This window comes from Rhinatrema bivittatum, chromosome 3 (assembly GCF_901001135.1).
Source record: "Rhinatrema bivittatum chromosome 3, aRhiBiv1.1, whole genome shotgun sequence".
Taxonomy (NCBI): Eukaryota; Metazoa; Chordata; class Amphibia; order Gymnophiona; family Rhinatrematidae; genus Rhinatrema; species Rhinatrema bivittatum.
Window position 1 is genome coordinate 216303004 of NC_042617.1, and position 23666 is coordinate 216326669.

General features: G+C 46.0%; 1 protein-coding gene across 1 annotated transcript in view; it reads left to right on the forward strand.

Annotated features, from left to right (window-relative positions):
• The window catches only part of CAPN9 (calpain 9), a 306745-nt gene that overhangs the window by 47544 nt on the left and 235535 nt on the right, over positions 1–23666 (forward strand). Inside the window, exons 2-4 of the mRNA XM_029594190.1 lie at positions 663–732; positions 1526–1644; positions 10323–10456. Of these exons, the coding sequence (XP_029450050.1) occupies positions 663–732; positions 1526–1644; positions 10323–10456 (323 nt within the window). The remainder of the gene's footprint in view (positions 1–662; positions 733–1525; positions 1645–10322; positions 10457–23666) is intronic.

Here is a 23666-nt window from a genome sequence, read left to right on the forward strand (position 1 = left end):
CCAGTAACCAATGGAGGTCTTTCAGAACCGGAGTAATGTGATCGTTCTTTCTGGTATTTGTTAAAATCTGAGCTGTGACGTTCTGGAGCACCTGTTAAGGACGGATGGTTGTTTTTGGGAGGCCTAACATCATAGAATTGCAATAGTCAAGTCCCATAAATAACATGATCTGGAGCACATACCTAAATTTTTCACGAGAAAGTAATGGCTTCAGACGTTTTAACATCATTAATTTACCAAAGCCTTCTTTTGCTTTTCTTGAAATGTGGGCTTTAAAATTTAACTCATAATCCATAAAGAGACCTAAATTCCTGGCTGCAAGTGGGCTTTTAAAAATTGCTACAATACGTGCCATTGAATTGTCAATAGGTTTAAACCATGTTAAGTGAACATAATGCAGAAAAATGGCCTTCAAAAATTGCTACAATAGTATATTACATTTAGATGCGGAAATGCTTTGAAAATTCACCAGTTAGTCAATACATTGTAAAGTGGTTGAGCTTCTAAACATGCGCTGCCTGCAGGTTTACTATTTCTGCAGGAACTGATGGCATCATATTTAAATGTGTTTTCAAGAGAAATATATTTGCCATTTAATGAACTTAGAACTAGCCAAAATATAGCAATCATACTTTAGTCAACTTTTCTTGTCTCTCTTCTAGGAAATTGTGAACAATCCAGAGTTCTTTGTGGGAGGAGCTTCGAGAACAGACATTTGTCAAGGGGACCTTGGTACGTGTACTCCCCTATTAAGAGAATTTTTTACAGTTAAAATGTTTTCTTTGCTGTATTGCTTGGTAAAGTTCATTTTAGTGTTGATAAAATAATAATGAAATAACTATTATTGTTGGTTACACAAAATATTGGAACCCAGATTTCCTTTTCATGTCATAATATATACTGTATATATAGTCTACATTCCTTAAAATGTGCCAGTCATTTAAAAATGGGTTGCCACTTATATAATTTCAAGTTTCCAATCATTATTGCTATAATACTTAGGTTTTTTTTGACGCAATGAGTCCTAAATACTCCTTCAGCTTAAACTTTTGCTAGTTTCTAGGTATATAAAAGCGGCTGCACTAATGATTTCTCAAAATGAAACTTGCCTCTTTATTGGTTGCATTTCTTACTCTTTGGATCTTATTTCTAGGTTTGGGTGGCTGGTGGGCATGAGGATCGTTTGGTAATATATCTGCCTGGTAAAAAGGTAGCGGACCTTATGCATCAGCAGGATAGTCAAATAAGATTTTTGATGTGTCCCATGTGCAAGTATGAGAAGTATTTAATTCCTGCAACAGTTGATTTGTAGTGAGGCTTACACATCTCCCTATGTCATTATTTCACTCTTAATCTTGACTTGAACACTCTTCAGATTCTATAGGTACATTTTGGCACACTCATATTTGAAAAGGAAAAATCTTCAATAGTTTGTGTAACTTAATCAATGATAAGACAAACCGGTGCTGTACGTCTGGCAGGTTTAGCCTTTGGATGGTAAAGATGTATAATTTGAATTTTGCAGGTGACTGCTGGCTGTTGGCAGCAATAGCTTGCCTGACTCTTAATGATAAAACCCTTTATAGAGTGGTCCCACCAGATCAAACATTTGGTGCTGGTTATTCTGGAATATTTCAATTTCAGGTAAGATGAATAAACTATAGATATTTTTTAGGCCTGGGGAGACTGATGCACAAGAGCCAACTTTTCAAAATATTTTCATCTTTTCAACTCAATACAAAATACCCCACTCCGGACAAAAATAAAAATGAAGCATGGTGGGTCATGGGTGCAATTGGCCAGGCTGTATTTAAATGTACAGAGTGGAGCAAGTGGTGCAGAAATGGGAGGACACATGGCCAAAAGAAGAGCTAGAGAACTCAGCTCATCCTCACCAGACACCTCCCCTTGTTTTTCCATCCCCCCATCTCACAGCCTGTCCATACCATACGCTCCCCTTTCCAGCCCAGCCTGGCCTATCCACACCACCCTTACTCTCCTCCTCCTAAACAGTTCTCAACAATTTCTCTTCCCTCCCCAGCACACATTCTCTCCTTATATTCTGTCCCCACCTCTTTCTTAATTCCAGAAAGTGCTGGCTATGATTGCAATAGAAGCATAGAATGAACCCAGCAGAAGAAAATTTAAAAGGTACCAGGAGGGAGAGAGGGTTAGGATTTTGGTGGTGGGATGGATGGAGAGCAGCAGAGGAGTGATCATTGTTTTAAAATTATGCTGGGCTGGGGAGTGAGCAGGAGGATGGGGGATGCTCACAGAGGGATTTGGTGGGATAGAAGTTCTGCCCAGCAGGGCCCATATTTGACATACTGGATTGAGATCTGTTATTTGGGCTGCCAGGCCTGTACAGAACTTTTATTTTGAACAGTAAGGCCATATAACCAGCTATATTCTTTTGAATAGCCATTTAAGTCTAAATTTATCTGGCCATACGAGGCTGGATAACTTTAGACCTGCTCCAGGGCATGGTTAGAGTTAGCTGAAAAACTTATTTGGCTAACTCCTAATATCGGTTAAGTTATCAGTTAACTCATTCAGAAGAGGCTCAGAGAAGAGTGTCCAAAATGATAAACAAAATAAATCAGTTCCCATATTGTTATGTTTTAACTTGGTTTGTGGGCCCTTAGGTCTTGGAGAGAGCTGACTCCACCCACAGGGTAGAGCCCTGTGGGCACTCTTCATGACAGGCGGGGTCTTAGTAGTGATGGACACAGGAGTCAGTGAATCTTTATTATACAGCAATGAGAAACCCGAGGAGCAGGTTGTAAACTCAGTCCTGGAATTAGAAGAGCTGGGATGGATTCTCCGGTAGTGGTTCACAGAGCGGGGTAAGCCGGGGAATCATTGCTTCTTTATAATCTTGTACGTGGTAGTTCTGGTAGTAATCCGTCGTACGGGGTAGGCTGGAGACAGATGTGAGTAAATGATACAAGACAGTGAAAATCCAGTAGTGGTCCGCAAGGCTGGGTAACCCGGAAAGTACTTGCTTCAGATATAGCTTGTGTGTTGTATCTCTGGTAGTGGTCCGCAGCATGGGGTAGGCCTGAGGTAGGTGTTGGCAATTGGCACAAGACAGCGTGGATCCGGTAGTGGTCCACAGAGTGGGGTAACCCAAGGATCCCACACAGCAGGGTAGATGAAATAATGAAGAGTAGGTCTTGTACTCACAATGCAGTGGAGAATAGATGCCAGCAACAGTGGAGATCCGATGAAGGCGAACCCACTAGCTGAAGATGGTGAGACAGGCAGGAAAGGCTCTCTAAGGAGTGGATAACCCTGAGTGCAGCAAGGGCCTCCGGGGAGCGGGTACATGAGTCACTCAGCCAGGAACACCGGTCTAGCGATGCGAAGCTTCTGGGAGAAAGGAATAGCAAGATGAAATCCTTGTTAACTTCTAGGTAGGAAAGTCCGGTTAGCTTAAATACACGTAGGCAGTGACGTCATGTGGAGGGGACGCCCCCGAGGTTCACGCCATGACGTGCTCAAGAAGGAGGCAGGTGCTCGCGTGCGTGATCTAGGTCACTCCAGGTTCAAGATGGTGACCGGGATCGCCCTCGCCATTCCGGGTATGCCAAGGAGGTCAGCGTGCAGATGCAGAGACGGCCATCTTAGCCAGAATCGAGGCTACTGGGCAAAATGAGGTGAGCAGCAAAGGTCGCAGCGGTCTGCGACCGACGGGCGCAACACATATGAGGAAAAATTAGAGGTTAAAGCTCTTCAACTTGGAGAAAAGACAGCTGAGGGGAGATATGACAGATGTCTATAAAATCATGAGTGGAGTGGAATGGCCTCAGTTACTTCTAGCAGGAACCCTCGTCGGCTCCTCCAGCACTCCCTGGATTCACACACTTACAGTCCTACTCCTTGTAAACTTCAGCTGCAACCCTTTCAACTACATCAATTATAAATCTCAACTCTCAGCACTCTGGAATCCCTCCTCCTTTCTCTCTTTCTCTCTCTCTCCTGCTTTTCTCTGGGTCTCATGGGAAGCACTTTTATAACTTTGGGGAAGGAAACTCTTATCTATCACTCCTTTAGCTCACAACTCCTGAAACCTCCCACCTCTGTAAAGTTTGTGAGATTTTGAGATGTAGTGGGTGAATACTTTGTAGGTATACTGCACAGTTTTTGGGGTTCTATGTTTTGAATAAAATGTCTTTGCTGTATACCTCAATAAAGATATAATGGAAATAAATTCTGAATAACAATAAATACACCAATAAACCTTTCAAGCTTTCCTTCTAGTAGCCAGTAGGGGTCTATATTACTAAGCAGTACTTTTAAAACAAATCAGAGAAAATATTTTTTCACTCAATACACAATTAAACTCTGGAATTCATTGCTGGAGGATGTGGTAATAGCAGTGAGTGTAGTTCAATTTAATAAAGGTTTGAACAAGTTCCTGGAAGAAAAGTCCATAACTGTTATTAACCAGATAGACTTGATGAAAACCACTGATAATTCCTGGCCATAAGCAACATGGAATCTATCTATTTGGGTACTTGCCAGGAACTTGTTTGGCCACTGTTGGTAACAGGATCCTGGGCTTGAAGAACCATTAGTTAGACCCAGTATGGCAGTTCTTATGTTCCCACCTTATTTATTTATTTAGAAACTTTTATATACCGGTATTAGTGGGGACATCATACCAGTTCACATTCTAACAAAAGGCTTGAAGATACATATCAACATGGGAGGGGGGTTAACCAAGGGCAGCATGGAAAATAGATTAAAAACAAGAACAAGTAACAATTAACAATATAGTTAGCTCCTTAATATAAGGAAAGTGAGGTCACCAAGGAGTGGTGTAAGAGATGGTGTGAGGGGAGGATCTATTCTGAGTAAACTTGGTTGAACAGTAGTGTTTTTAGTTTCTTTTTAAATTTGATCACACATGATTCAAGGCGCATGTGAACGGGCAGGGAGTTCCAGAGAGCAGGGCCAGCTAATTTTTAGCCGGATAATGACTTATCCATGAATACTTTAGCTGGATAAGTACTAGGGATAATTAAAAGTTGACATTTAGCTGGTTAACTTGTTAATTAGGATAAATAACTGTGAATATTGATCTCCAAGTGACCAACCTGACTGGCTAACCAAGGCATGTCCAAATGCTTGATAGGGTCCCAAGAAGAAGGAAGATAGGCGATCTAAAAAAGCCAAATGCTTGATAGGCCAATCTGTTCCTGCTCGCAGGCTTGAACCACCTTCCTGTTCTGCCTTCCCACAGCCCAGGAATAACTCTGCTCCCTGAGACCATTCCTGTTTCCTCATCCCCTGCAGCACTTCTCTTTGTACTCGTGGATTCCAGGCCAGTGGCAGTCCTATGCCTGCAGAATCCAAGTGAGGTGCTTTGCCAGCCACATTCCCTGAATTCTAGCAGTTCAGTAGTCAGCAGCTCCCCATCCTCAGGGCTTCAGTTGCACCTGGTGCTTCCTGCTCTCAATATGGAAATCCAAGACATTATGTGGAGTAGTATCTCCAAATGGGTAAATTTTGAACATAGCATCACAGGAGTGAACCCAGGGGTGGAATGGCCTATTCGGGCATGCCCCAATGAGCCGGTCAGGCCAGGCACGTAGTTGTGGGGCTAACATGTGCCGGCTTCCTGCAGTCAGGACACGTTCTCTGAGTCTCAGCAAGAGCTTCAGCCTATCTATTTTTAAGTCCTAATTTAGCCCCAACAATTCCTCTGAGGACATTTTTTTGCTCCGCTGGGTCCCTCCTCCCTGTGGACTGAAGAGAAGGCCACTATGTCTGCCGGGCCTGTGCAACAGCTGAATTGCCTGGGTCTTTGCAGCTGAAAAGAGAAGGCTGCTGTCAGCCGGACCACGCAGTGGAAGAGAGGAAGCCCCTGTTAGCCAGGCCACGCGACTGAAGAGAGGAGGCCGCCATCAGCTGGGCTGTGTGGCTGAAGTGAAGAGGCCGCCATCAGCCAAGCCATGAGGTGGAAAAGAGAAGGCTGCATGGCACGGCTGATGGCGGCCTCTTCATGTCAGCCATGCAGTCCAGCTAACAGATGCCTCTTCACGTCAGTCATGCATTTGAAACAAAGAGGCCCCTGTCAGCTGGGCAGCAAGTTCAGAAAATAGAAGACTGTTGTCTGTGGGGGCCACAAGGCCAAAGAGAAGAGGCCTTGTCAGCTGGGCTGCACAATGGAAAAGAGGCTGTTGCTGGGAGCTGTGCCACTTAAGAGACTCTTGCACCTATAGCGCTGCATGGCCAAAAGATGCTTTTGTGCTCATGAGCTGTGCAGTAAAGAGGCTGTTGAGTTAGTGGGGACCCCTGGCTGAAGAAAGAAGTCTGATGCTACCTGAACCCTGTATGTTCCTTGGAGAGAGAGAATGTGTGTGAGTAAATAGAATGTAAGACAGCATGTGAATGTGTGTGTGTGTGAGACGTGGCACCGGAGCAAGCTTCTGTTATTGGTATGTTCCAGGGAGAGAGAGAGAGAAAGTGTTTGTATAAGTGAGAGAGCATATATATGTGAGATGGAGCATGTATGTATGTTTGAGAGAGCAATTGTTCTGGGTCGGGTCGGGTTTCAGTTCGGGCGCTTCGTGGGAAAACTCGTTTTCCCACAGATCGTTTTCCGGCAAAAACTAAGCTGAAACCCAAACCCGGAAAAACGAATCAACAAAAAAAAGATCCGAATCGGGAAAAAACCCCCCACCCCAACCCTTCAAATTTACTGTATTGCAATCCCTCCACCATCCCATCCACATGGTAGGAGCACAAGATGGCGCTGGCCATCCATTGCTCCTACCATGTTACAGGGGCCAACCAATGGCACCGGTAGCCCCTGTGACATCATAAGTGCAAAGGTCCATCGGCGCCATTTTGATTTGTAGCAGGCCCGACAGCCCAACGGCCCGGAGGGAGAGATCGCTCGTGGGACCCCGCTGGACCACCAGGGCTTTTAATAAGTCTTGGGGAGGAATCGGGATGGTGGGGGGTTTGTAATACAGTAAATTTGAAGGGATGGGGTGGCACAAACCCGAAAAACGAATTTTCCCTGAAGTTCAGGGAAAATCCGTTTCGTGGTTCTGGTCCCCTGAACCAACACGAATTAGGCAATTTAGTTGAAATTGCCTAATTTGTGATAAATGAATGCACATCTCTAGAGAGCATATGTGTGAGCAAATAGCATGTGAGTGAACATGTGTAGGAGCATGTGTACATGGGAGCAAATAGCATGTAAGACTACATGGATGTATGAGAAAGAAGCTGAGCCGGCCAAACATCCTCTGTTTGTATGTTCTGGGGAGAGAGTGTGTGTGCATGGGAGACAATATGGGGCAGACCACACCAGGCGCGAACAAGAGTACGTGGGATTTCAATAGATACGCGTATAGCCGCACGTATCCATTAAAATCCGGGGTCGGCGCGCGCAAGGCTGCCCAAAATTGGCAGCCTGCGCGCGCCGAGCCGCGCAGCCTGCCTCCGTTCCCTCCGAGGCCGCTCCGAAATCGGAGCGGCCACGGAGGGAACTTTCCTTCACCCTCCCCCCACCTTCCCCTCCCTTCCCCTACCTAACCCAACCCCCTGGCCCTATCTAAACCTCCCCCCTACCTCTATCACAAAAGTTACGCCTGCTTGAAGCAGGCGTAACTTTGCGCACGCCAGGCTCCATGTTCCGGTCCGGGGGCTGGGCCAGGGGCCGCTGTCACGCCCCGGGCCGGAACCACGCCCCCGGACACGCCCCTGAAACGCCGCGTCACTCCCGACATGCCCCCGAAACGCCGCATCACTCCCGGCACGCCCCGACACACCCCTCCATGCAAGCCCCAGGAGTTACGCGCGTCCCGGGGCTTGCGCGCGCCACTGAGCCTATGCAAAATAGGCTCGGCGCGCACAGGGGGGGTTTGGGGTAGGTTTTCGGGGGGGTATGCGCGGTCATAACAATGGAAAGCGATGGGAAGTCAGTGTAGTGATTGGAGAACTGAAGTAATGTGTTCATGAATCGGTATATGTAATAGAAGATGAGCAGCAAAATTTTGAATTATCTGAAGAGGTCCAATAATGTAGGTGGGGAGTCCAATAAAGAGAGAATTACAATAATCCAAACCAGAGAACAAGAATGATTGCAAAACTGTAAGAAAATCAAAAGGTTCAAGGAGTGGTTTGAGATGTTAAGAAGACACAGTTTAAATAGCAGGGAGCATGTAAGGGAGTCAAGGTGCGGCTGCATGGAGAGTGAAGAATCACTTGTAACACCTAGGTTACGTACTGTATTAGATATTGGTAATTGGCAGTCATTAACAGTAATATAGGAAGGAATGGAGGCAACTGGAAACCTGGAGAGGATGAGGATTTCAATATTGCTGAGATTCAGTAAACGTTTATTAGAATGCAGCCATTGTTGGAGTGAGGAGATACAAAAAGATGCAAATTTTACTGACCGGTCCCATGAGGATTTAGGGGAAAGAAAATTGGATATTGTCAGTGTATAGCCTATCATGCACCCCGAGGCTAGCCAGGAGGCGACAGAGAGGAATAAGGTAGATGTTAAACAGGGCAGCTGATAGGGAAGAGCATTAGGATGCACCAGACGGAAGGGCATCCCAGGAAGACTGGTGAGAATTAATTGAAATCTGTTGAAAGTGGGAGAGATAATATTCAAGCCAGCTATAAACAACACCAGAAAAACCAAGGGATGAGAGGATAACATGATCAATTGTATCAAATGCTGCAGAGATGTCGAGGAGGAACAGCATATGCTGGGCATCAGTATCAAAGCCCCAGTGGATGGAGTCAAAACTGGACAAAAGAAACATTTTGGTATTATAGAATTTTCGTAAACCAAATTTATACTGATCTAGTACTTGATTTTCATCCAGAAAAAACAGAAAGTTGTTTCAACGCAACATTCTCAATGACTTTCGCAAGGAAGGGAAGAGGCAAAATTGGATGATAATTTGAAATTATACCAGGATCTAAAGAAGGTTTCTTTAACATGGGGTAGATGGAAACTTCTTTTTAGAGAATCTGGAAGGTAGCTGGCAGAAAGTGAGGTAGTAACTAGATCTGAAATGAATTGAGCTATGTCATGATGGAGAATCTTTAAAAGGGCAGTAGAACAGGGATTCAGTGGACAAGTGGTATTTTTGAGTTTGGAAATAATTTGTACAATCTCAGTGCATGAGACAGCAGGAAAGGAGTCCCAGGTGGGTCCATCGGAGAGTAAAGTATTATAAATAGGAGAAGAGTCATCAGAGAAGTTGTCCCAGATCATCTGGATCTTCTGAATGAAAAAGTTGCAAAGGGTTAATTAATAGAATAATGAAAGAGGTAATCAGCATAACAGGAGGAGAGGGAGAGAGGGGAATATGTATGAGCTGACAATATACAAGGAGGTTTCTTTCAAGGTAGCAAGCAGTCTGATCCATAGCGGTCTTGGCCAATGATGGTTGAAAGGGAATGACGAATGGTCTCAGCCATAGTTATGTCTAAAAATCAAAAAGGCAGAAATGAATGATGTATCACGCTCACACAAAGGGGTGCACAAAGGGGCAGGCTCCTTTGTCGTACTCCTTTGTGCACATGATGCCGGCAAGTGCCCCTCTGGCATCCGCTTTTCAGATAAGGGACCAGGTACCCTAGATGACATCAATTAATGAGCAGGGCAATCAATGGGGAAGGCAGGAACAGCTCTGTCCAAGTCCCTAGTGATATACACTGCGATAGTTAGGCAGGGTGCCAAGCACAACACAAGCAGTGCCTATATCAAGGGCAGGATGTGCGCATGGGGGACAAATCCACAGGGATGAACAGGAGTCCCTTTCACCAATCATATGGAAAGATACTGTATGTGTGGATAGGGGAAGGGGTGGGGGCAGGGAGATGGAGAGAATAGACTTGCAAGTTTATCTGTCAAAACATGACACTCACTTCTCCCTGCTATAGCCATCATACATACATACCTGTGATCATAACCCACTATTATTTTAACACATTGACAAAGTTATATAAGTAATCGAACTAACCCCATTCAAAGGGATTTTGCATGGTGTGGGGGTCTTTTTCTTCTTAGCCATTTAACCCTTTCAGTATGAGTGCAAAGATATCTCCAGCACATCACTTTTCAGAAAGAATGTCACATAACACTGACTTGCTATGTAAAGAACTCATTTGTGAAACTGATTCCAGAGTTATAGTTTCTTAAAATTACATTTAATTTTTTTCACATAATCTCCCCTCCCCCATGGTTTTATAAGTTGAAATGGAATGCAGATTTTCTAGTGGTATTGAGTCAGTAAGGAGAGATTCTTCTAATTACTTAAGTTTTCTCTTTTGCTTAACAGTTTTGGCAACACAATGAATGGATAAATGTTGTCATTGATGATCGACTACCCACCTTTAGAAATCGTTTGGTTTTCCTGCACTCAGCTGAGCTCAATGAGTTTTGGAGTGCACTGCTGGAGAAAGCCTATGCTAAGTAAGTATGGCTTCCTCAATTAGTGCCTGATGGCATGAATTCATCCACTAACCCTAACATTGTGCAAGGATTGTGTTGTGTTAGCAACTGCTTTGACAAAAATGATAAACCTTAGGGGTGAGATTGGAATACTAGGATAAATATCCTGCATGGTGACTGGCCACCTGTTTCAGGAAACATAACCAAAAAATGTCTGTTGACCCTAACAATACAAAATGTGACACAAAAAGAGCTAAAACATCAATGGTTTAAACTTTTTTTTTAGCTGAATGAATGTTTATAAATAGTATGATTGACCTCTGAATCAGGAATTATCTGCTCACTAATGCTTATTTGATTCTTGTGGCAGGGTAATAAATGCCTGCAAATACCCCATCTTTATTGTTGTTATTTTACTAAAACTGTATATGGCATGATACATATGCTTGCTAAATTATTTTGCACTTTATTTTAGGAATGTATAGACAAAAAAATATATTTTATTCACCTGACAAAAAAAAAAAGCAATACATTTTTGCTCATCCCGTGCTGTAATAGTAAAGTATCTAAAAATTATAACTAAATAAGAAAAATGTAGATTACTATCACCTCAGTTGCTTATATTCTGCTTTATTATTATTTATTTTTTATTTTATTTATTTAGAGATTTTTATATACCGCGGCACGTTACAAACATCACCTCGGTTTACAATGAACCATAATTCAGCAACAAGCTTTACAATCAGTCCCGAGTCCTCCGGCACAGCGGCCATGCTGGGGGATTGCGCGTTGGTAGCCGGACGGCGTGCGCAAGTTATGCCTGCCAGAGGCAGAGGCAGGCATAACTCCTGAAATAAAGGTAGGGGGGGATTTAGGTAGGGCTGGGGGGTGGGTTAATTATGGGAAGGGAGGGGAAGGTGGGGGGAGCGGAGGGAACGGGGAAAGCCATCAGGGCTCCCCTAGGGTTCGGCGTGCACAAGTGTGCACCCCCTTGCGCGCGCCGACCCCAGATTTTATAACATGTGCGTGGCTGTGTGCACATGTTATAAAATCATGCATACATTTGTGCATGCCGGGTAGCGCGCACAAATGTAGGCCACGCTCACAGGTTATAAAATCTGCCCCATAGTCTTTACTAATGATATATTTTTTAGTAACTCGTCTGTATCTTGTTCCCCAATTCCATGGTCCGATCACTATCTACCACACTGTCAGACAGTATGTGACACTAAAAATAAGTCAAAAGGTACTAATATTACCAGCTTCAAAAAGAGGCCACCTTTCCCATTAGATTTGTTACAACAGGAACTCAAAAAACAATTAATGAACATTGACCTTTCAAATATTAGCAATGCCTCTCAATCTTGGCTTCAAATTACGGCTGACGTTGCTAACGCTATTAACCCAGAAAAAACTAAACGTGTTGATAACACAAGAAAGAATTCCAATCCATGGTACAATAAACAACTGAGAGATACTAAACTAATCTTAAGAAGAAAAGAAAAAGCTTGTCGCAAAAAGAAATGCCCCTTAATTTTAGCAAACTACCGCACCTATGTAGCATACTATATGTTGCGTCCATCGGTCTTTGACGGCTTCCACCCGCTTGTTGCACCACTATCTCGGCTCCTCCCACTTACCTGGGCAAGATGCCTACCGCAGCATCATCAGGCCGACCTCTCTGGCGTCCCTGGAATGGCTTTGGTGCAGCAGTACGCCATTGCTCCTCCTAGGTACCTGCTAGGGTGCGTGTGCGCACCCCACGTCTAAGTATGCCCAGTGGCACGAACCTCAAGGGCGTTCCCTCATCTGATGTCACGCCAATCCAGGTATATCTACTTCTCAAGATTGCTAGCTCATTGAGTTGGCAAAGGCTCGAATAGACACGTACTGTTCCTGTCTGCGCTACTCTGCTGCTTCCCTGCTGCCTGCAGGAAGCTCTCCTTCTGCCCTTCGTGGTTTTACTACTAACTTAGGTACCCACTCCTCGGGGGCCCTCTGTTCTATTTTAAGGTGCCATTCAGGGAACAGGTACTCGCTCCTCGAGGGCCTGTTCTCCCTGCCTCAGTGCCTGTACCTTCGACAACTATCTGGTGGAATCGCATCCATAACAGCTAACACCGAGTGAGTACTCTAATCTCTCATCTGTCTCATCCACAGTAACTCCTTGCTGCAGAACCTCCTGACGTCACCTAGAAGAGAAGGGCTTCCTCTGCCGAGGTCCCTGAGACTACAACTCACCACTGCCACCTGGTGGCTTTCTTCAAGCTGTATAATAAGAGAGTTCAATTCCGGTGTTTTGTGTATAGAGTCTAGCCCAGTGCTGTGGCTCCCCAAGGGGCTCCTCCCCATAGGCGTGGTCATTAGGGATGTGAATCGTTTTAGGACGATTAAAATTATCGTCCGATAATTTTAATATCATCTTAAACCGTTATGGAACACAATACAATAGAGATTCTAACGATTTATCGTTATAAATCGTTAGAATCGTGAGCCGGCACACTAAAACCCCCTAAAACCCACCCCCGACCCTTTAAATTAAATCCCCCACCCTCCCGAACCCCCCCCCCAATGACTTAAATAACCTGCGGGTCCAGCGGCGGTCCGGAACGGCAGCGGTCCGGAACGGGCTCCTGCTCCTGAATCTTGTTGTCTTCAGCCGGCGCCATTTTCCAAAATGGCGCCGAAAAATGGCGGCGGCCATAGACGAACACGATTGGACGGCAGGAGGTCCTTCCGGACCCCCGCTGGACTTTTGGCAAGTCTCGTGGGGGTCAGGAGGCCCCCCACAAGCTGGCCAAAAGTTCCTGGAGGTCCAGCGGGGGTCAGGGAGCGATTTCCCGCCGCGAATCGTTTTCGTACGGAAAATGGCGCCGGCAGGAGATCGACTGCAGGAGGTTGTTCAGCGAGGTGCCGGAACCCTCGCTGAACGACCTCCTGCAGTCGATCTCCTGCCGGCGCCATTTTCCGTACGAAAACGATTTGCGGCGGGAAATCGCTCCCTGACCCCCGCTGGACCTCCAGGAACTTTTGGCCAGCTTGTGGGGGGCCTCCTGACCCCCACGAGACTTGCCAAAAGTCCAGCGGGGGTCCGGAAGGACCTCCTGCCGTCCAATCGTGTTCGTCTATGGCTGCCGCCATTTTTCGGCGCCATTTTGGAAAATGGCGCCGGCTGAAGACAACAAGATTCAGGAGCAGGAGCCCGTTCCGGACTGCTGCCGTTCCGGACCGCCGCTGGACCCGCAGGTTATTTAAGTCATTTGGGGGGGGTTCGGGAGGGTGGGGGATTTAATTTAAAGGGTCGGGGGTGGGTTTTAGGGGGTTTTAATGTGCCGGTTTTGCGATTTTTCGATTTTTCGATTTTTCACGATTTTTCACGATTTTTCACGATATTTTACCCCCCCAAACGGCAACAATACGATTCCCTCCCCCTCCCAGCCGAAATCGATCGTTAAGACAATCGAGGACACGATTCACATCCCTAGTGGTCATCTCCACAGCACTCAAGGATCCACTAAAACACACGTAATAACAACAGATTGCCAACTCCATGGATCCGGCTCAGCTCATGGCATTGCAGGCCATTCCAGGCCTGGCCCAGTGGATCACCGAACAGCAGACTGCGCTGGAAGGACTGACCGCTGCATTTAATTTGTTACACAAACAGATGAACTCCCCTTCCACCTCAGGTGAAGAGGCTAAACCATCGGAGATGACGGTCAAGACAACTGTACCTCTAGCAGTTCCTACCCGCTTCTCGGGAGAAGTATGGAGATGCAGAGACTTCATTAACCAGTGCTGCATGCACTTTGCATTACAACCTGGACAATTCCCCACAGCTTATGTGAAGACTACGTATCTCCTATCATACCTAGATGGACGAGCCCTGTCCTAGGCATCTTCGCTGTGGGAACTCGAGGACTCGATCCTTCACAACATTGAAGGATTCCTTGAACTGTTTAAATCAGTTTTTGATGACCCTGCTTGATATTCTGTTGCAGGATCTTCCTTGGTTCACCTAAAGCAAGGGAACAAGACCCTAGCTGATTTCGCTATTGAATTCAAGACCCTGGCATCTGAATTATCCTGGGACCCAAGATGCCTGAAGACGCTGTTCTTCAAAGGACTGAACACTCGCCTGAAGGATGAACTCTCAGCCAGAGAGATGCCTGAAACATTGGCTGAACTGGTGAAACTGGCAACTAGAATCAATCGCCGGCTTCGAGATAAAGTTCAAGAAACCAAGACTTCCAGAGACCCTTTCTGAGTGAAGTCCGAGTCAAGACTACATCCAGGGCTGCCCCTACGGTCCCAGCAGCCGGCGAAGAGGAACCGATGCAATTAGGCCGCAGCCACCTGATGTCAAAGGAGAGAAGAACGCGTAAGAGATTAGGGCTGTGTATGTACTGTGGACAAGCTGGCCATGCTGTCCAAAACTGCCCTATATGTCAGGAAAATGGACAGACCTAAGTCCTGCGGGAGGACTCTTCTTAGGTCTCACCACTCTTTCTCCTCCACTCTCTCTTCCTGTATCTCTCATCTGTGGTCCTCTACAGTACCAGACTCTTGCCCTAGTGGACTCAGGGGCAGGAGGCAACTTTATTCTTCAACAACTAGTGGAACATCTACGGATCCCCACTTCCACTTTGTTGCCTCTTCTACTTCTTTCATCCATCCATGGAGAACCCTTGCCGGGAGAAGTAACACTACGTACTGAACCAGTGTGTCTGCGTACTGGTGCTCTCCATACGGAGACCATCTCCTTCTTTATTTTAGAGAAGGCTATGCACCCCATAGTAGTAGGATTACCATGGCTACAACAGCATATGCCCCAATTCGATTGGGTTAGTCTGGAACTGTCAAGTTGGGGTCCAGACTGCCATAGGCAATGCCTGACTGAGGTTAAGCCATTACCTTGTATGCCTACCACCCCAGTAATGCCGGGCTTGCCGCCTCAATACGCATCTTTTCAAGATATCTTTTCAAAAGAAGCTGCAGATATAATTCCGCCTCACAGACCCTATGACTGTGCCATTCATCTGAAGCCGAATACAGAGCCACTCAAGGGCAGAGTGTACCCCTTGTCTGTGGCAGAGAACAAAGCCATGTCTGAATACATTCAGGAGAATCTCAACAAGAGCTCCATTAGACCATCCAAGTCTCCTGCAGGCGCAGGCTTCTTCTTTGTGGGCAAAAAGGACGGCACATTGCGTCCTTGCATAGATTACAGAGGCCTTAACGAAATTGTACCCAAGAACCTCAGGAAAAAGCTATTGGCTTGGGCACACGACTCCAAATTCTCAGGACATCCTGGGCAATGAAGGACGTTGTCTAAACTGCAAACCTTTTATTGGTGGCCCACCATGAAAGAGGACACGTTCGCCTACGTTGCTTCCTGTGCAAACTGCACTAAACAGAAGACGCCACCAGGATGTCCATGGGGTCTCCTCCAACCCTTGCCAGCCCCTGAAGAACCATGGACACATATTGCCACTGACTTTGTGATAGATTTACCATCATCAGGAGGGAACAACAACATTTGGGTAACCGTTGACAGGTTCTCAAAGATGGCACATTTTGTGGCTCTCCCAGGCTTACCCACCGCCATGGAGCTCACCCGATTGTTCATCACGCACATCTTCCACCTGCATGGCTTGCCTAAGCACATAGTCTCCGATCGCGGAGTTCAGTTCACAGCTAACTTCTGGAAGGCATTATGCAAGAAGTTCGATATTCACATCGGCATATCATCCTCAGTCCAACGGCCAAACAGAAAGGATGAACAGGACACTCAAACAGTTCATTCGTGCCTATGTGAACACCCGACAGAATGATTGGAGCAAATTGTTGCCATGGGCAGAATTTGCCATGAACTCTCATTCAGCAACATCTACTGGATCAACACCATTTGACGTGGGCTTCGGACGACTATCACTACCACCACTGCCACTTCCATTATCAGTGTCGTTCCCAGTAGCTCAAACAACTGCTACAGATATCCATCAACTCTGGACTCAGACTAAAGAGATGCTTATGAAAGCAGGAATACGAGCCAAGAAAGGATATGATGCTCATCACCACAAGGCTCCAGACTTCAAGCGTGGTGACAAGGTCTGGCTGTAAACAAAACATTTAAGACTCAAGCTTCCTTCAGCCCGATTTGCTCCTCGCTTCATTGGACCATTTCCCATTCTCCGACGACTGGGCAACCTCACCTACAGTTTGAAGCTACCAGCTACTCTAAAGATCCACAATGCATTCCATGTCTCACTATTGAAACCAGTGATACTCGGTGAATTTTCCAACAAGATACCCAACTCTACTTCAGTAGATGCAGAAGAAGACATCGAATACAAAGTTGACGCAGTTCTCGATGTAAGAAAACGAGGTAGAGAATGGGAATACCTCCTGTCATGGGATAGTTAGGGCCCAGAAGACAACTCTTGGACTCCAATGTCCAATATCTTGGATAAGAAGATGCTACAGGATTTCCATCATTTACATCCGCAAAAGCCTAGACCTGGTAGGTCATTGCGTGGATGCCTTTTGAAGGGGGGATCTGTTGCGTCCGTCGGTCTTCAATGGCTTCACTCCGCTTGTTGCACCCCTATCTCAGCTCCTCCCGATTACCTGGGCAAGATGGCTACCGTAGCATCGTCAAGCCGACCTCTCTGGCATCCTCAGAATGGCTATGGTGCAGCTGTATGCCATTGCTCCTCCCAGGTAACTGCTAGGGTGTGAGCGAGCACGTGCGCCCCACGTCTAAGTACGCCCAGTGGCGCGAACCTTGAGGGCGTTCCCTCATCTGACGTCACGCCAATCCGGGTATATCTACTTCTCAAGATTGCTAGCTCATTGAGTTGGCAAAGGCTCGAATAGACATGTACTGTTCCTGTCTGCACTACTCTGTCACTTCCCTGCTGCCTGCAGGAAGCTCTCCTTCTGCCCTTTGGGGTTTTACGACTAACTTGGGTACCCGCTCCTTGGGGGCCCTCTGTTCTATTTTCAGGTGCCATTCAGGGAACAGGTACTCGCTCCTCAAGGGCCTGCTCTCCCTGCCTCAGTGCCTGTATCTTTGACAACTATCTGGTGGAATCGCATCCATAACAGCTAACACTGAGTGAGTACTCTAATATCTCATCTGTCTCATCCACAGTAACTCCTTGCTGCGGAACCTCCTGACATCACCTAGGAGAGAAAGGCTCCCTCTGCCGAGGTCCCTGAGACTACAACTTACCACTGCCACCTGGTGGCTTTCTTCAAGCTGTATAATAAGAGTTAAATTCCGGTGTTTTGTATATAGAGTCTAGCCCAGTGCTGTGGCTCCTCACGGGGCTCTTCCCCGTGGGCGTGGTCATCTCCACAGCACCCAAGTATCCACTAAAACACATGGAATAACAACACTATAAAAACATGATAAACAAAACCAAACGAGAAGACCTGGCTAAATTTTTCAAAAATAAAATCAATAAAATAACCGAGACCATAAACAAAATCCCTCTCCAAAATGTAAAAATAATTAGTAAAGACGTAACACCATGGTCCACCTTTGAACCTGTCTCGACCATTGAAATTGAAGGCTTAATTAAGTCCTTAAACTCTGCTAACCATGATAAAATCCCAATACACACTTTAAAAGAAATATCACAAACCATTACTCCAGTTATCACAAATATCATAAATAAATCGTTAGATGAAGGAGCAATACCAGACAGTTTAAAAATGGCTATAATCAAACCCATTATGAAAAAAAAGAATCTAGATCCTGCAGAGCTTAATAATTACCGACTCATCTCAAATTTATCCTTTCTTGCTAAATTAACCGAAAAGGTAATCCTTAAACAACTGAATGTGTATCTAGAACAGAATGATATTCTATACCCAACGCTATATGGATTCCGGAAACACTTCAGCACAGAAACTTTGCTTCTCGCCTATCTGACACAATTATGAGAGGTTTTGATAATGGTCAACGTTATCTTCTTATCTTGCTGGATTTATTCGTGGCCTTTGACGTGGTCGACCATAATAGTCTGATATGCAGATTATCTTAAATAGGTCTAGCTGGTACAACATTAAATTGGTTCACCTCATTTCTCCACAATAGATCATTTCAGGTAAATATTAATAATTCCAAATCAGTCAATATCGCTGGAAACCGAAGTCTCACACGGCTCGGCCTTATCAGCCACACTGTTTAATTTCTATCGCCTCCCATTATGTCATCTGCTCTCCGGTCTCGGCATTACCTACTTTATGTATGCTGATGACATCCAACTAATCATACCGGTTACAGACACATTAGAGAAAGCATGTAAACTTTCAGCCATATATCTCAATGACATAAATAAACTCCTAAATCATATGAGACTCTGCCTCAACATGGATAAGACAGAATGCATACTGCTTGAAAGAAAAATCTCAAACAATCCAAATAACACTATGCAAATCGACAAGACTGTTATTAAACTAGGTGATAAAGTGAAGATTCTTGGTATATGGATTGATCCAGAATTGAATTTCAAAAAACACATATCCATGAAGATCAAAGATGGTTTCAACAAACTATTAATACTTAAACGCTTAAAACCACTCCTAAATCAACCTAACTTTAGAACCATACTCCAATCCCTGATTTTTACAAGCTTCAATTATTGTAATTTGCTGCTATTAGGCCTACCCAAATCAACTATACGACCGCTTCAAATACTACAGAATGCGGCCGCTAGAATTCTAACTGGTCATTAAAATATGGAACACATCACCCCTGTCCTAAAAGCACTTCACTGGTTACCCATTGAGAAACGGATCCGTGAATCATGTCTCCGTAACAGCAACAATGTCCAAGTCCGCCTCCACCATTAGAGCCTGCAAGTCTGGATTTTATTGCCCAAACTACGAGCATTTGTAGTCACAGCTTTCCAATTTTTCTCTTTTGATTTGTTGTAAATCCTAGGCATGTTTTCTTCTTTTTTGAGCTGATTGATTTTGTTAATTTCTCTTCCCATGTCCTGTATTGCTTGGGGGTGACATATCAATTTCACTAGCCATCTCCTGCCACCCCCCTTCTTTAGTTTAAATGTCTGATAATATATGATCTGAATTTCTCACTTACCATCCTCCTTCTGTTACGGTCCCGGTCCGTGGAGGTCCGTGCCCAGTCCCCCTTCCTACCTCGAGGCTGCTCCACCCGACCGCGGCGTCCTCTGTGCTCGTCTCCATGAGGGAGTGCCGCCAACTCTTGGCCTCTGGCCCCGCCTCTTAGACGCGTGCGCATAGGGGCCGGCAATTTAAAGGAACCAGCACGGGAAACTCAGCTCCATCCCAAGGAATGATGTCAGATGCCTTCGGGTAATGTGCCTGCGGTTTTCCAAAACCTAATGAACAAAGTACTAAGAGATATGCTGCATACCTCTGTCTTTGTATACTTGGATGATGTATTGATATTATTCTAAAGACCTGGTTACACATCGCCAACACGTCCGAAGAGTCTTACAGAAACTTTGAGACAATCATCTCTTTGCCAAATTGAAGAAATGCCAGTTTGAGCAGGAGTCCCTGCCGTTTGTTGGATATGTTGTGTCTTCCATAGATTTCCACATGGTCCCTGACAAAGTGGCGGCAATTAAGGATTGGCCTCAACCAGTTGGCGTAAAGGCTCTCCAACGCTTCCTTGGGTTTGCCAACTTTTACCTGCAGTTCATACCGCACTACTCTCAAAAAGTGGCTCCACTCATGGCTCTCACCAAGAAGGAAGCGGACACCAAGGCTTGGCCTCTGACAGCACAACATGCTTTCCAAAATCTTAAAGAGGCCTTTCTTCTGGACACTTGCTTACACCACCCAGACCCACAGCACCAGTTCATTGTGGAGGTTGACGCATCAGATCTGGCTGTGGGGACTGTTCTCAGTCAAATATCCAATAAAGGCAAATTATTACCATGCTCATATTTTCTCGAAATTTCTTGCCGGCTGAGAAGAACTATGGCAAAGGAGATAAGGAATTACTGGCCATTAAACTAGCATTTCAAGAATGGCACCAGTTCCGGTGCCGTGCTTGCTTCTGTGGTCCTGCTTCCTGAGTTCCTGTACCTATGCCCCGTGTTCCGCTTCCTGCCATCCTCGTACCTGCTCCTGCCTCCCTACCTGGTTCCAGCTCTTCCTCCTTCTCCCTGGGACAGATCTTCTGGCTTCCGACCCTGGACTGGCTTCTGACTACTCATATGGCTTCTGACCTTGGACTGGCTATTGGCAAACCTCAGGCTTTTGCCCTCAGACTGAACATAGACTTTTCTGCTTTCTTCAATGGGGCCCACCTAAGACCAGCCGGCCCCACGCACCCAAAGGCTCAACCCATGAGGAACGGGGCTGGTATTGGTGAAGCTACAGCTGACACCTGTATCACTCAGCCTCGTCTCCCGACGGAGGGAACCTGCGGGGGTTCGCTCTCTCAGGTAGTGCCAGCTCCCTCCTTGGGCAAGGGGTCCACACTTTCACGCATTAGCGTAACAGATTGCCAAGTCCATGGACCCAGCAGAGGCCTCCACTTTGCAGGTGATTCCCGGTCTGGCCCAGAAAATTCTGGAGCAGCAGCAAAGAGCACTGGAGGCTCTGGCATCTGCAGTGGAAGCTCAATTCTCATCTGGATTCAGGAGCCCAGATGGTTCCATTGGCTTCTTCTGCTCCCAGGTTTGAGGCGGCCATGCCCACGAACCGGCCGGTGCTTCCTCTTCTGGTTCCCCCACGCTTCTCAGGGAATCTGGCGTCAAGTTGAGGTTTCTTGAACCAGTGCAGTATGCACTTTACGCTTCAGTCAGCTCTCTTCCCCAACGACCTCACTAAGACTACCTACATCCTTTCTTTACTGGATGGTAAAGCCCTGGCCTGGGCTTCTCCCCTGTGGGAGTGATCGGACCCAATACTCCGGGACCTATCTGGCTTCCTGGGGCAATTTCTCAACATTTTTGAGGACCCCGGACGGCAGGCCACGTCTAGCTCTTCGCTCCTACACCTGTGCCAGGGTTCCCAACCTCTGGTCAATTACGTTATTGAGTTCTAGACCTTGGCTACGGAGCTTCATTGGGGCGAGGACTGCCTGTGCTCCATTTTCTTGGAGGGACTTACAGCCCGCATTAAGGACAAATTAGTGGCTTGAGAGATCCCGACTTCTCTCGATGCCCTCATCGAACTGACCAGCCACATTGACCACCAGCTTCAGGAATGGGCCAAGGAACAGCAGTCCTCGAGAAGGTCCTCCTCAACTCTTCCATGCCCTCGGCGTTCCCCATCTCCTGGAAAGGCTACACCACCCAACTCTCTGCTGGACGAACCTATGCAGCTAGGCCACGGCAAGTTAACTCCGGAGGAACGCAGGCGGCGCCTACTGGGCTATGCCTCTATTGTGGGTAGGCCGGCCACATCTTGTCCTCGTGCCTGCGGCGACTGGGAAACTCCAAGGCCTAGGCGACAGAGTGGGACGCCGCCAGGCCTGATGCAGCCAGCTCACTCTCTTACACTCCCTGTGACCATCCAGGTGTCCAACCAGGACTTCCAGACGCTGGCCCTAGTGGACTCCGGAGCCAGGGGCAATTTTATTATGCACACCTCCACATTCCCATTTGCTCCACCCCAGTTCCACTCGTCCTCTCATCTATCCAAGCGGAGCCCTTGCCGGGCCGGATCTCCCATATCACCGGTCCAGTCAGAGTCTATACGGGAGCTTTACACAAAGAGCTCCTGACTTTTTATGTCATCCAGAAGGTGATCCACCCTATCGTGCTGGGCCTTCCCTGGCTTCAAAAGCACTTTCCCCAGTTCACCTGGACGACCCTCCAGCTCTCCCGATGGGGGGGACTCCTGTCACAAAGCTTGTCTAAAATAGAACCTCCATCAGCCTTGTCTGACGACCAACCTCCTTCCTCCAGGGCTCCTGCCTCGACCTGAAGGGCTTTTTGTAAAAGGAGCAGTGTTTCATGTTATGCATTCTCCCCTGCTCCCTATTGAAAGGTAACCCTAATATTTTGCTGTTTGCTTTTCATGCCCAAATGAAGGATTGGTATAATATGGATCTAAGATTCTTGGGTCAATAATGGGATGACAAGGGCTGGAGATCATTTGGGTCATTGAAAGTTGAATTTGGTCTACAGAGGTCCTATTTACCTGGGTCCAGAATGCATTCACTAGATCTAATGGTGTGAAGTGGAAGAGGGCTCCCTCTAGAGGTTTTGATGCTTTCTGACAAAGGTGGTACAATTATCTCTTCCCTTTATAAATATATTATTCTGACACAGGAGGACAGAATCCCCCTGATTTCCTTAATCAAGCAATGGAACATAGACCTGGGGTTGAACTTATCAGAGGGGATTGGCATAAGATTTGGAAGACTGCTCTTTCTGAATCTTTGTGTAGTTGTCAGTGGAGTTATTGTACAAGTTACTAAGAAGGATCTATAGATAGCCTCTTTTTCATTTTTAGTTCTCCCCCTCATCTTCCAGATTCTGTTGGGAGAGCGTGTGGAGAGGACTGGAGGGGGGTCATATATTCACATATGGTGGTATTGTCCTATGATTCATTTTGGTCCCAGGAGGAAGTTAAAATGATTCTGTTCCTGGAGTATCTGTAATTCTTACGCCTGCTTTATGTTTACTGGGTTGGGGAGAACTTTGCTGCTTGGATAAGTATTTGCACAAACTCTGTAGGCAGCTGCTATTAGCAGCAAGATTTACAATAGCTACCTCCTGGAAAGAGAACCCAGTTCTTGCACATTGGAGGGAACAGATTCACGAGGTGGCTTTAATCGAAAAGTTGACATATGAGCTGAGGAACAACAGTACTATATGTGATAAGATTTGGAGAAAGTACTGGGAATTTGTTGCTAAGTAATGGTTTTGTGCTTTGCATAGCTTCTTGTAATTTTCATTTATTTCATTGTCAGAATATTCTGATATGCACTTTCACCTGTATATTGTCACTGAACACGTGTTACTGTACTTTTGTGTTTCATGTTTTTTCTGCTGGTTTAAATAAAAAGTTTCAAAAAAAAAGAAGGGAAAGAGATAGTAGCAGTCAGTAAGTTTACTTATAGTCAGTAAAAAAGAGTTAAAAGAAATGTTCATAAAGACCATAAAAATAATTTATGTAAAAAATGTCATGTGTCTCTGGCGAGTAGTGGCCAGCTCAGGCCTGTGTCTCTGGTGTTTGGCCTCAGGCTCTTCAAAGCTGCAGTGATTGG